This window comes from Heteronotia binoei, chromosome 15 (assembly GCF_032191835.1).
Source record: "Heteronotia binoei isolate CCM8104 ecotype False Entrance Well chromosome 15, APGP_CSIRO_Hbin_v1, whole genome shotgun sequence".
Classification (NCBI taxonomy): Eukaryota; Metazoa; Chordata; class Lepidosauria; order Squamata; family Gekkonidae; genus Heteronotia; species Heteronotia binoei.
The window spans coordinates 51,846,536-51,859,625 of NC_083237.1; the positions used below are offsets into that span (position 1 = coordinate 51,846,536).

Here is a 13,090-nt window from a genome sequence, read left to right on the forward strand (position 1 = left end):
TACGCATTTCTGTGGAGACCTCCACAGAATAGTTGGAAAATAGTTGGAAATAGTTGGAAATAGTTGGGAAATAGTTGGAAAATAACTTGGAGAAAGTCACTTGAACATTAATTAGGACAAATTAGTCAAAAAGACACACAAAAGGGAAGAGAAGACAGTATTTAACAGCATACCTATAAGTAACAAGGCCCCAGTTCTCCATGGCACCTTTATAAAATAAATACAAAGATTTATTGATACAGCCATCTCCTAAAACGTTACACAATTTAAAGAAAATCTGGATTTCAGAGATAACACAAGATACTTTACCAGCTGCAAAGTCTGCAATAGCAATGAGATCAATTTTAGGAAGAGGATAAGGAACATTGAAGTAATCCTTATAAAAAGGCAGGGTTTTAGCAGCAACCTACAGGGGAGAAAAAACAGTGAATATTGTGTATTAAATGAAAATAAAAGACTCGATATTTCCTTTTATCCAGTACAAGCTCTGTGATACACTGATCTTGAGCAGTGAACAGCTGCCAGTAATCACTTCTCACCCAACAGACAAAAGGAGTAAAGAACATTTTAGCAACTGCTAGAGTTCCTTTTGGATCCCTGTCAATTGGACCATAAGAATGAACTGGCAAATAAGGCTAAATGTAACTCCTGAGATTTTGCAAATATAGGGCACTCCAAAAGAATGTGCGCAATTGTGTCAATCTTACCTGAGTAACAGGGTCAGATGCATTCTGAATAAGGCAAATGTATGAACTTTCCTCTTGTAACTGCAGAGGAGAGGGTGTTTAATCCGGCCAGAATAAGTGTTCTCAAAAGGCTTTGGGAAGCCAACAGACAGGTATAGGAAGGAAACTCAATGTTTCCCATTGATTTCAAGCGGGTGGGGGGGGGGAAGCACTGGGAAAGCCCCCTCCCACTGGGAGAGAGTGAGGGCCAACCCGCCTGCCCTCAGCATTGCCCTCATTGCTACCTGACTAGCCTAGACTGGGGAGGGCTCAAGAGAGATGCCTCAGAGAGGGCAGATGTCCCTGGGAGAAGTCCCAGTAGCCATAATGACCAATCCAGCCCTGACTTCAAAACACTGCATCTTAATTTGTATCCCTGTACTGCTGTGGGAGTTTAAAAGTTCCCCTTTTCCCTCTGGCAAAGAGGCAGGATGGAACACGCTGGGAAGATCACCTGGCCACTAATCTGATCAGGCAGCAATTGGTGGCAAAGGGTCCTGACAAAGACCCCAAAGCCTGCACCCCTGGTGACCTTACCAAATTTTGAAGGGTATAGTACAGTATGTTTGTCTGCTGCTCCAGCCATAAGAAGAATAGTGTTCATGTTGTAAAAGACATAACCTGTAATCTTCTATGTATTTCAGATCCATGTAGGGGACAGGCACGCCCAACAAATAAAAGAGATGGCATAAACTATTTTCTTCTCCCTCACCAATTTATCCATCTGCCTGGATAGGGAAAGATCATGATCGCCACCTGAAATTTACTGAACTGTAGTCTATCCTTTCCTTTGCAAGCCAACATAGAGAGGTGTCACCCAGCAAGGGCTTCCTCTTTGCAGGATGTTTTCCATGAACTGCCTTGGAGTAAAGGCACTTCCTTAAATTTTGAGCTGGATCATCCTGCTTCTTTAAGTAAGAATTCAATAAATAAACAGTTATAAACTCCAATTTCTCATATATTAGTTTTGAAGTATCTGCTATAAGGGAGTCTGAGTGGCTGATAGGGGTGCACACACACACAAATTTGGTATTTGGGGGGTACACCAAAACCAAAAAATATTGGTATATACCAGGGGTGGCCAAACTGTGGCTCAGGAGTCACATGCGGCTTTTTCACACGTGTTCCCTCTAAGCTGAGTTAGCATGAGCTAGCTCACAGATTTTTTTTCTTAGCTCAGAAAGGATGACCCCAGAGCACACTAATTTATGTAGTAGCTTACAACTTTAATGCCAGTGGCTCACAACTTTAATGCCAGTAGCTCACAAAGTAGAATTTTTGCTCACAAGATTTTGCAGCTTAGACGGAACATTGGTTGTGTGGCTTCTGAAGCCCCCAGCACCCTATTGGCTTGCTTGGAGAAGGCATTTGTCTTTTTAAATCACTTTTCCAAGTCAAGCCAGCCAGCAGCTTTGAGAATGCATTTAAAGTTGTTTTCTTTCCACCTCTACCATCTATTTGCTTTCCTTCCTTCCTACCTGTCTTGCAGCTCTCAAACATCTGACATTTATTCTATGTGGCACTTACATTAAAGCAATATCAGCATGATATTGGGATTCCAGAAATAATTAGTATTGCTGAATTTATTCAGCACCAAACCTTCCCTTCCCTCCCTGAGTCATGCCAAAGTAGCGACATATCTTAGTGAGTGAAGAGAAGGCATTTAAACAGACATATTTTCCCCTTCCGTTGCTGAGGTGCAACTCGAGGTGGGAAAAGAAGATATTTAAAGTTTAATTACTTTCTCTTTCATCCCTGAGTTGCACTGCAGCTTCAGTACATCTCAGCAAGTGAAGGGAAAGTATTTAAAGAAACATAACTTTCCTCCCTTCCCTTTCTGCTCCATAACTCGGGGGGGGGGGGATGTTTCCCCTTCACTTGCTGCTGTGTGCTGCTGTGTGACTTGGTGAGGGGAGGGAAGACACATGTGTGACTGGACTTTGCAAACTTTCCCTTTAAATGGCTTCTACAAGCTTCACACAAGGAACCTGGAAGCAGCGAACGTTCCCCTGGAAGGTGGGTGAACTCACGCTACTTCAGCAAGTGAAGCTGAGCCCGAATAAAAGCCCAATAATATTGGCTTTCATTTGGGCTTAGCTAGATGGGTAGAAGAATCAGATTAGAAACTCTGATTCAGGTGAATAAATCCCCCCAAAATAGCATTTTTTTCAAGTATTTATTTGGCTCAGTATAAACCAAATGCACACCCCTAGTGGCTAATCTATCAAGTTCATTTGTTTTCCTTTTGACTTGGGACTTCATACCTACGCTTAATAGAGAAGGTCCATCTTCTGGATTCTGATTTAAACTAAATCCCTCATTGACATCAGAATCATTCTTCAAAACCTCAAATCAACTTTTTAGTGGCACGGAGGGCGGTTATTTATTAAAAAGTTTTCCAATTTACTTTGCTTAGTTTTTATAAAAGGTTTGTCATCAATCCAAATAAAACAAGGGGGAGTAATGCTGATCCTATGAACTTAGGGGGAAGTATTTCAGAAGTTTCTTTGTGCGGGAGCTTGGTTTAGATGGCCCTGGGGGTCCCTTCCAACTCTTTGATTCTACGGCTCTATGATCTGTCATGCCCATTTTTTAACGCATTTTAACAAATGGAAAGGAATGCCCCACCCCCCCCATCCAACCTAGGAAAGAAACTAACCAAATTGGTTGTCTTCAAGGGGAAGAGAGGAATGAAGAGATAGCGGGACAAGCCAAGGTCAACAGCTCTCTAGCTTCAAGAAAGAAAACCCACACAAACACTAAACACACCTTTGAACTACAAAGAATAATAAAATACTAAATATAACTAATGGAAGTCTAGTAAAATAAATACTAAACAAATAACAGCCTAAAAGGCCTGAACCCACCTAAACTAAGCTCAACTGAAAAGACATAAATAAAACCTACAGGCAGCTGCAGCCTGCCCCTTCCCAACACTTTGCTTGGAAATAAAGAGAAAGAAGGGGGGGGGGAGTTGTCAGGGTTTAAACCAATAAATCTTTGGGGGGGGGGATAAAACAAAGGCAAAGAACTGCTAGAAACTCCCCACCACTCTAATAGAGTAAGACAAGGAACCCGGCCGAACACACACACACAAAAATATCACCCACAAGGCAATCCAAATAAAATGAGGGGGAGAAATGAAAGGAGCATCTGATAATGAACAGACTGATAATGAACAGAAAAAGGTAACAGAAGCAAATATAAACAGAAGTAAATAAAGCTCCTTGAAGCAGAGCACAACCTAAATGGGTCAGCCAAACTAGCACTGGAAACCAGAAGTCCTCTATCCAATCTGTAATTTAATGATGTATCTTTCTGGAATGTTGTATACAATGCTCTAGCATTGCCTGAGTATGTGCCCTCCATAACTTAAAGTTTTTACTACTACAGAACACCAACTTGGCAATGGAGTCCATTCATTCATGAGAGGATCAATTTGGTAAATTGGTACTCTGGCTCTCAACCAGATGTCTCGAGAATCCAGTGATTCCCGAGCACAAAAACGCTGACCGCCTCTGCATTAGACAACAGCATTTAGGAACAAACATCAGCAGCCACTTCAATGCTGGGAAATTCAAAAATCTCTCTTTAAGACCAACTCTAGGCTGCCCCAGAACCACTGGAGGGATGTGTTTTTACCTCTAATGCGAACTTTCCTTGCTCCGCTTTGCCAACAGGAGTGTAAACGCGGACTAACACACCGTCAGTAGACCTGGTCTCAACGAAATCATATTCTCCCACCACGAAAGCGACGAGATATGTTGACATCACCGGGGTGCGGGCAAACTTCACTTCCACCAGGTTTTCGTCATCGGGGTAGGGCCTCCGTTCAGTGACGTTCTTTCCAAGGAAAGAGGTTTGACAGAGAATCATTAAGCGGGGAAGAGGGAGGACACTGCACTGTATTTCACACGACTGAAACAGACAGTAGGGGCTGAAACCTCGTGGCTTATTTTGCAATGCTAAATGGCAAGCCATGAGTCCCGCAGAGCCCTCCCTCCTTCATAACCATTCTACTTCAACTGTGTGCTCCCATCACCTCTTGGGGGTTATAATGGGTAGCTCAATGAAGGTGTCAACCCAGTCTGTTGCAACAGTGGAAAAGGCAACTGTGTTAGTGGTTATTAGAAAAAGGATTGAGAATAAAACGGCCGATATGCTCTTTAGATCTATGATGCGGTCTCATTTGGGCTTCTATGTACAGTTCTGGTCACTGTATCTCAAAAAACCAACATTGTAGAGCAGGAAGAATACTTTACACAGAGAGTGATCAAAATGTGGAATTTGCTGCCCGGGGATGTAGAAGAAGAAGAAGATGATGAAGAAGAAGATATTGGATTTATATCCCGCCCTCCACTCCGAAGAGTCTCAGAGCGGCTCACAATCTCCTTTACCTTCCTCCCCCACAACAGACACCCTGTGAGGTGGGTGGGGCTAAGAGAGCTCTTACAGCAGCTGCCCTTTCAAGGACAACCTCTGCCAGGGCTATGGCTAACCCAAGGCCATTCCAGCAGGTGCAAGTGGAGGAGTGGGGAATCAAACCCGGTTCTCCCAGGTAAGAGTCCACACACTTAACCACTACACCAAACTGGCCATGTAGTCATGGCCACAGGAATAAACAGATTTAAAAGGGGATTAGATAGATTCAAGGAGAAGTGTATCAATGGCTACTAGCTATGGTGACTGACGGGAACCTCCATACTGAGAGGCACTAAGCCTTTGAATCCCAGAGCCAGGAAGCAGCATCAGGGGAAGGCCTTGGCCCTTATGTTCTGTAGTTGGCAGTCCAAAGGAACTGGCTGGCCACTGTATGAGACAGGATGCTGGACTAGATGGACCACTGGTCTTATGTTCTCCCACAACCATCTCCATGCTTTTCTGCCATTCTGCTCCTCACTCTGGCAAAGCCACCCTGGATTCATCCAGCCACTATAAACCTCACTTCCAAGACTCATTTTAACAAAGTTCTTCCTCAACCATCCTGCTTCGCTGTTATCACCTCTAAAATAACACCACCTGTCCTTTTCTCGAACGCTTATCGGTGTTGGCTATCTTCCCCTTACCAACCACTGCAAGGCATTTCACTTCACCAAAGATATTTTTGGTGCTTATCCAAAGAGCAGTAAATTAAAGATTTCAGGTTTTCACGGCTGGTAACATTAGGGTTTCGTAGAATCTTTCGGGATCAAGTGCCGTGTTCTACTGGAGAAAGTTTTCCTTCCAGACGTTTCGTTCTCAGCTGTGCATTGAGCAGTAAATTGTTCAGTGCAGTATTATTTAACATCACTGAGTACCTTATATAGTATAAATAGGTAGGTAACAGAAACAGGATCTGGGTACAGACCTCTAATCCATATTTTACTAACTACCAAAACCAATGTAATATAAAGGAAAGTGCCCTCGTTTCATGTACCCGATGTCATTAACCACTTCTGGACCATCATGAAATTTAGACTGAGAACTCTGCTAAGGCAGCATTTGGCAAAGTGTTCTCCATTCACCGGTTTGTTCCTCCTAAGCAAGCAAAACTGCCTACAGAAACATGCTGTCAAAGTACACCCATTAAAACGACACTGAAAGTGCTTACAAAGGTCTTGCTTATATGTTTAATGTCCTTTAATACGAATTCTGCCAACCTGTTCACTCAGCAAAAGTAGGAAAGAATGGAAGAATGGAGTCCTCAGGACCTGAATACCCAAACTTTTTAATGTGAACATTATAACAATCAGCTTTGCTTTCCCTCTTCCTGTGAAGTGTTCACCTAGCACCACCACCTCTCCTACTGGTAGATAAGCCAAGATGAATGCCAAAAGACATGACTTTTCTAAGGATCATTCCTTGCTGTACTCCTGGTTTAGAAGCTGACATTGCACTTTATCATGATAATTACATCGAATACACAGATAATACATCTGAATGCATAGATCATAAATAAAGATCAGCCAGAAACAAATCTGTGAAACTTTGGGGAAAATCCCACCCATGGATTAGAAACTGGATATGGCATGCTCATGCCTCTTCTGCTCGTCCTCGATCTGGTATAATCATAATTTAGTGCCACACCAGATTACAGCTGGAGGATTATTTTGAAAGCACAATATGCTTGGAATCAAATTCTGAAACATTCTTGCAAACCACAGCTTTGGATAACACTGGCTAACTTCACAGTTCAGAAGCGATATCCAAACTGAGCCAATGGTGTGCAGAGGAGGAGTTTTGCCAGTCTTTCCACTCAAACAGGTGCCCCTCATGACCCAACACTTAGCTCAGCAAACTGAACTCTGGGTTTCTGTCCTCACAGATGCACCTTAACCACAGTAGCAAACTATGGTTTGAACCAGGGCTTTTTTTGCAGAAAAAGCCCAGCAGGAACTCCTTTGCATATTAGGCCACGCCCCCTGACACCAAGCCAGCTGGAACTGCAATCCTGTGCGTTCCTGCTCAAAAAAAAGCCCTGGATTAAATCTGCAGAAGGCACAAGAGATGCAGGGATAGCAGAGACGTTCTGCATTCAGAAGAGCCTGGGTCATCGCATCAATTTGCATTTTCATCAGTTAACCATTTTAATCAAATACTTACCATATTTGACAAAGCTACCCTGTCTTTAGGAACCACCAACGAGATATCAAACGTTGCCTTGATGGAGGGCTCATCCCAGCAAGGAAAGGCTCTACGAGCATCAGTAGCCTGGAGGAATTAACAGGATTGATCAATGCATTTGAGGATGAGATTATGACAATACAAGAACAGATCGGGCAAATTCCAATGAAATACATTCTTAAGCAAAATGTGGCCTTTACATTCCAGTGTACAAAACAGCAACACAGAAGCGCATAGAGAACCTGACACTAAATTGTTCAGGGTGGTGAGACCAGAAAGGATTGTGAGGCACGCCAAAGGGATCTGTCGAGGCTGGAAGAGTGGACGTCAACGTGTCAAATGAAGTTCAACGTGACCAAGTGCAAAGTAATGCACATTGGGGCCAAAAATCTTAACTATAAATACAAGCTGATGGGGTGTGAACTGGCAGAGACTGACCAAGAGAGATCTTGGGGTCGTGGTAGATAACTCACTGAAAATGTCAAGACAGTGTGCAACTGCAATAAAAAAGGCCAACACCATGCTGGGAATTATTGGGATGGGAATGGAAAACAAATCAGCCAATATCATAATGCTCCTGTATAAATCAATGGTACGGCCTCATTTGGAATACTGCGTACAATTCTGGTCACCGCACCTCAAAAAAGATATTATAGCATTGGGATTTCCGGGATTGGAAAATGCCGAGCTGAACTGCTTCTCAGAAGGGGAGCAGGCTGGAACTTCTGTTCGGGGTAGTGAGAGGCAATCTAATGCCTACTGCCTACTTTTCTCAGTCAGAGATTAGTCCAAGATATGCACAGGAAACTTTGAGGAGATTTACTTTGGCTAAAAGGGAGTTCTGGGGGGGGGGGCTCCTTTGAGGCTTTGAAGGGTCTCCGGAGACGAGTTGCATTTTCATCATCTGCAGAAGTTTCCAGAGTCATTTATTTGACTTAAGCTCAACAGGATCCTAATCTTCTATGATACTACTAAACATCTAAAGCTATACAAGACCAGTGTTGATCTGGATTACAGAAAAGGTACAGATCGCTATCTTTCATTTCGGGACTAATTAAAATTAAACAAAATAAAATCAGAAGGTGGGAAATTGAAATTTAGAAAGCTTGGAAGAAGAAGGGAAGAAGGGGCGAAATTTGGACTTTGTAAATTTAAAGGACAGTGTTAAAAAGTGAAAAGGAATTTATTGTTTGGTCTACTTGCGGTTTTTGAGAAAAAGCCCCATCGTCATAGAATTGCAGCTCCCACAGTCAACACAGGAAATACGTCAAGTATCGTGAGATCTCTCTACCAGCGAAAACGGGATTTGGTGGCAAGTAAAACAGGAAGCATTGGATGAAAAAGGGAAATCACTGAAGCAGCCAGCCTACTCTAGGACTATAATATCATAGAAAAACATCGGCGGCCATTGTAAGGAGGCCAAAGTTTAAATAAAATTTTTAAAGTGTTCGAGACATTAAAAATTGGTGGAGCCGACAGAGGTGACGATTATAAGGTATCTGCTATTGGACATTATTGCTAATAACTATTTTAGAAGCCTCTAGAGGAAAAAGGAAAAATATTTTAAAGTGAGGCAGAAAGTCGTGACCGCCATTTTGGAGAAAATAAAAACTTTAAAAATAAATATCTGAGCTCAGGAGGCTCTGAGGACAGCAAATTAGGCTTATTGAAGAAAGCAAGCTTCACTCTTTTAAACCTGATAGTTGAAATTTAATTTGGTGAGGTCAAATTTTTCGGTGTTTTTACATCCGACCATAAGCAAACCCGTGCAAGGGCTGCTTCACTGGATAAAATTCAGGACCAACTGGATGCAATGGAAGCCAGGATTATGAAAGGGATGAAGGAGATAACTGCTTCCAAAAAAGAAATTAGAAAAGATATTGAAGAGCTAAAAAAAAGATATAGAGGATCTCAGAAATGAGACTGTGGTAACATCAAAGAAAGTGCAAGAGGTGGAAGAGAAAGTGAAAGTACATGATTCCACCTTGCTAAAAATACAAGAAAAAGTGGCAATTCATGACAATTCATGTATGACTATATGTATAGAGTGAATTCACTTTATGCTAAAAAAAATAATCTACCAAGAGATGTGGTTATAAGATATACGACAAAAGAAATGGTGGGAAAGATTATGCAGCAGCAGCAAGCCTTTATTGGCATAAAACAGATTTAGCAATAAAATAGCAACATAAATAATATAAAATCCTAGATAATAGAGTACCTAGGGAGCTAATATACATAAAATAAGTAAAATATACATGAGTCAAGTTTAGCCAAATTAAATAATTAAAACAAATAAAATGAGGTCATTCCAGGACCATTCTCTGTTGTATTTCCATGGCCTGTTGAAGAAATCTAGCAACCGTTAAAGTTACCTCAGAGCAAGTGTCATTTAAAAGTTTGTGGACTTTGCCTGAATCAGCACAGCCCAACATATCTGCTAAAATATCTTTCAGGCATATACAATAAATATCATCATAAAGGGGACAGTTCAATAATACATGGGAAATAGATTCGATACATTTGGGATTACAAAGACAATGTCTATTAGAGTACTCAATCCTGTTTAATCTACCAAATAAAATAGCAGATGGTAATGCATTACATCTCGTTAACGAGAACGCACGCCGTTGCTGTGGAGCTTGCAGAGAGGAGAAATATGACGCTAATTTCCCTACTGAGAGAGGGAAAGATTATGAATAAAAACTTTGAAAAGACATTGATAGTGGGAGGCAGCAGAGTAAGAATTATGAAGGAGTTGCCAAGACAAGTGATAAATGACAGAAGAGCATATAAGAAACTGACAGAAAAATTACGGGACAATGAAATGAGGTATAGATGGATAATACCTGAAGGTTTGAGCTTTGAACTTCAAGGAAAAAGGATTACAATTACAAATACACAGGAACTGCGTAGATTTTGTGAAGAACATAAAGAATTTGCACCATGATGGATTACAAATTATTATCTTGGAATGTAAATGGACTAAATTCACCACAAAAAAGAAAGGCAAAGTTTCATTGGATTAAAAAGTAAAATTGTAATATAGTTTGTTTACAAAAAGTACATATTAAACAAAAGGATTATAAATTTTTATGGAATAAGCAACTGGGACTGAACAGAAGAAAAGGGGAGTGTTTTTTCAAAGACATTATACAACAATTTGATGAAGTGACATATGATCAAGTTTTGATAATGGGGGACTTTAATGGAACAATTAAGAATACACTGGATAGGTCTGGGAAAACAAAATAATAAGGAAGGAAAATTGCCAAAGTCTTTTTTTGAATTGATTAAACAAGAAAACCTGGAAGATATATGGAGAAAATTTAACCCTGAAGTGCAGGACTATACCCTTTTTTCAGCAAGACATAATGCGATAAAAGTCTGTGATAAAAGTATCAGTATTCCATTTTAGAGAAAGGACACAGAAAACTAAAGAGGTAGGGACTTAGCAAAGGCAAACAAGGGAATTCAGGGGCCAAGCAACCAGTGAAACAATTCTTTCAATCTCTATGCCAGTCTTCTGTCCATTTATGCCAGCCCTGAAAAGCAGCTGAAGTTAACAACCTACAGGCGCTGTCTTGTACAAAGTGCAGAAACCAAGAGGAGATCAGGGTAGACCTTTCCCAATAGAAAGGGTAGAACCTGCTGTTCCTTCCCCCTTGGAAGAACAAATCTACAACCCCAGTCTTGACCCTCATGGTTTCTATAAAAGGAAAATGCGGAAGGGTCTACCTAGCCAACTCTCACACAAGGAATACACACACACACACAAGATACAAGGTATTTTGTACTGAGCTCCTTAAGAAAAGTATTCCTCACAGTGCTGAAAATACTGCTGGCTGCTAGACCAGGTCATGTTCTATTTTTTTTTTATTGCTTTCCATTCCTTTGACAGATAAATGAAAAGTGGTGGATTTCTAGAAAGACAACAGCAAGTAGTCAGTCCTTTTTAGAGGCTGAAATCCACAGAGAAGGGATGCAGTTTCCAACAAAAGTAGGAAGGGGAAAGGGACACAGAAGCAACTCATACCTCAAACTGAGTAACAGCAGCAAAACGAGCATCTCCAGAAGGTGTGGTGTATTTACTTCGATAGAAGCCTTTCATTTTATCATTCAGCTCTCCAACAAAATCTATCTTTAATGACCCCATCCCTGTGGGTATAAAAAAAGAAACACAAACAGATTACAATACCCCGCTACACAAAGGTGCTAAACCCAGAATGTTTGAGTAGGATGAAATGGCAAAGCCATCAAAGAAGTCATAAAGAACTTCCACCTGAGCCAAATATCTTAGAAGTCGGCCTTTTAAAGCTAGATTCGTCGAGTAGCACCTCAGAGACTTGTAAGATTTTTTTGTTCAGCTTCCATGTTATCTAAGCCATCAAATGTCATCAGTGTCCCTACCACTCTCTATAGCAGTCCCAATGCAAAAGGAAAAAAATGGATGTAAATCTGACATAAAAAACCTACAACCTACAGGGGAACATTTTAATCTTCCTGGTTATTCCATTGTTGTCCTAAAAGAGGTAATCTCAGAGATGACAATCCGAGACTGCTGAATTGATTTACAAATTCAGAATAATGAATACCCATCCTTCAAGCTGACACCTATCTCACCACAGATACTGATTTCCACCCCCAAAAATATACCCTCCCCAAAGCATATCCCTTCTGCTTCGATCAAGCTAATTACACACATTGTACCTGCATCCTGAATTCCTCACAACACCCTTTCCACATGTACGTATATAAAAATATTAATTTTGTCCAGATGAATATGACATGCTGTGATAACACACACCGTTTTAGTCCACTAGATTGTGTTCTGATGCTTCAGACCAAACTGGCTACCCCCATCTGAATCTATAATACACATTATTGAAGAGGTTGGTGTTTTCAACATTAAGTGTAACATTTTACGATAGTTCTTAATACTGAGACTGAACTGTTTCCAGGTCCAAATAATAAATTCTTATCAACTACAACATTTTCAAATTCCAGTTTCACCTATTTTTCCCAACTTTCCAGATGGCAAAAACTAACACGCGCACTTAGGTGGCATCATGTGCAGCAGCTTGCAGCTCTTTACTCCCCAGAACTGAGAATATTTGCATTTTTGTTAGAACAAAACTAAGATCTATATTTAAGTTTCATAAATATGTCCAACGGTATTATGCTAAATGAGTGATGCATTTTTATTTTCCTAAAGCTGTAAATCAAATTTAGGTTTACTAGGGCCATATTGTTTGGATTTCATTTTCCCAGCATTTCTTCCCTCCATCCACAAGACTTCCAAACCTTTTTTTTTTGGAAAATTTACAGCTCTATGGAAATGCATGAAAAAGTAGCAGAGATTAAATGACAGCCAAGGAGCACAAAGAAGAGCAGGAGATGAGAGAGTTGAGTGATACAAGAAAGTTTTGTGGAAGAAGTGGATCTGTACCAATGAAGTGAGGGAGACAATGCCATGAGGAAGGAAGGAAAGGTCCCCTGTGCAAGCACCAGTCGTTTCCGACTCTGCGGTGACGCCGCTTTCACAACGCTTTCACGGCAGACCTTTTTACGGGGTGGTTTGCCATTGCCTTCCCCAGTCATTACACTTTCCCGCCCCCCCCAGCAAGCTGGGTACTCATTTTACCGACCTCGGAAGGATGGAAGGTTGAGTCAACCTCGAGCCGGCTACCTGAACCAGCTTCTGCTGGAATCGAACTAGGTCATGAGCAGAGGGCTCCGACTGCAGTACTGCACCTTTACCA

At 41.2% G+C, this 13,090-nt stretch overlaps 1 protein-coding gene across 1 annotated transcript in view; it reads right to left on the bottom strand.

The window, feature by feature from the left end:
• Window positions 1–13,090, bottom strand: part of NPEPPS (aminopeptidase puromycin sensitive) — a 125,780-nt gene that overhangs the window by 52,070 nt on the left and 60,620 nt on the right. The window contains exons 4-8 of the mRNA XM_060256178.1: window positions 11,365–11,486; window positions 7,308–7,415; window positions 4,368–4,568; window positions 310–406; window positions 174–207 (exon numbers count right to left, since the gene is read on the bottom strand). Of these exons, the coding sequence (XP_060112161.1) occupies window positions 174–207; window positions 310–406; window positions 4,368–4,568; window positions 7,308–7,415; window positions 11,365–11,486 (562 nt within the window). The remainder of the gene's footprint in view (window positions 1–173; window positions 208–309; window positions 407–4,367; window positions 4,569–7,307; window positions 7,416–11,364; window positions 11,487–13,090) is intronic.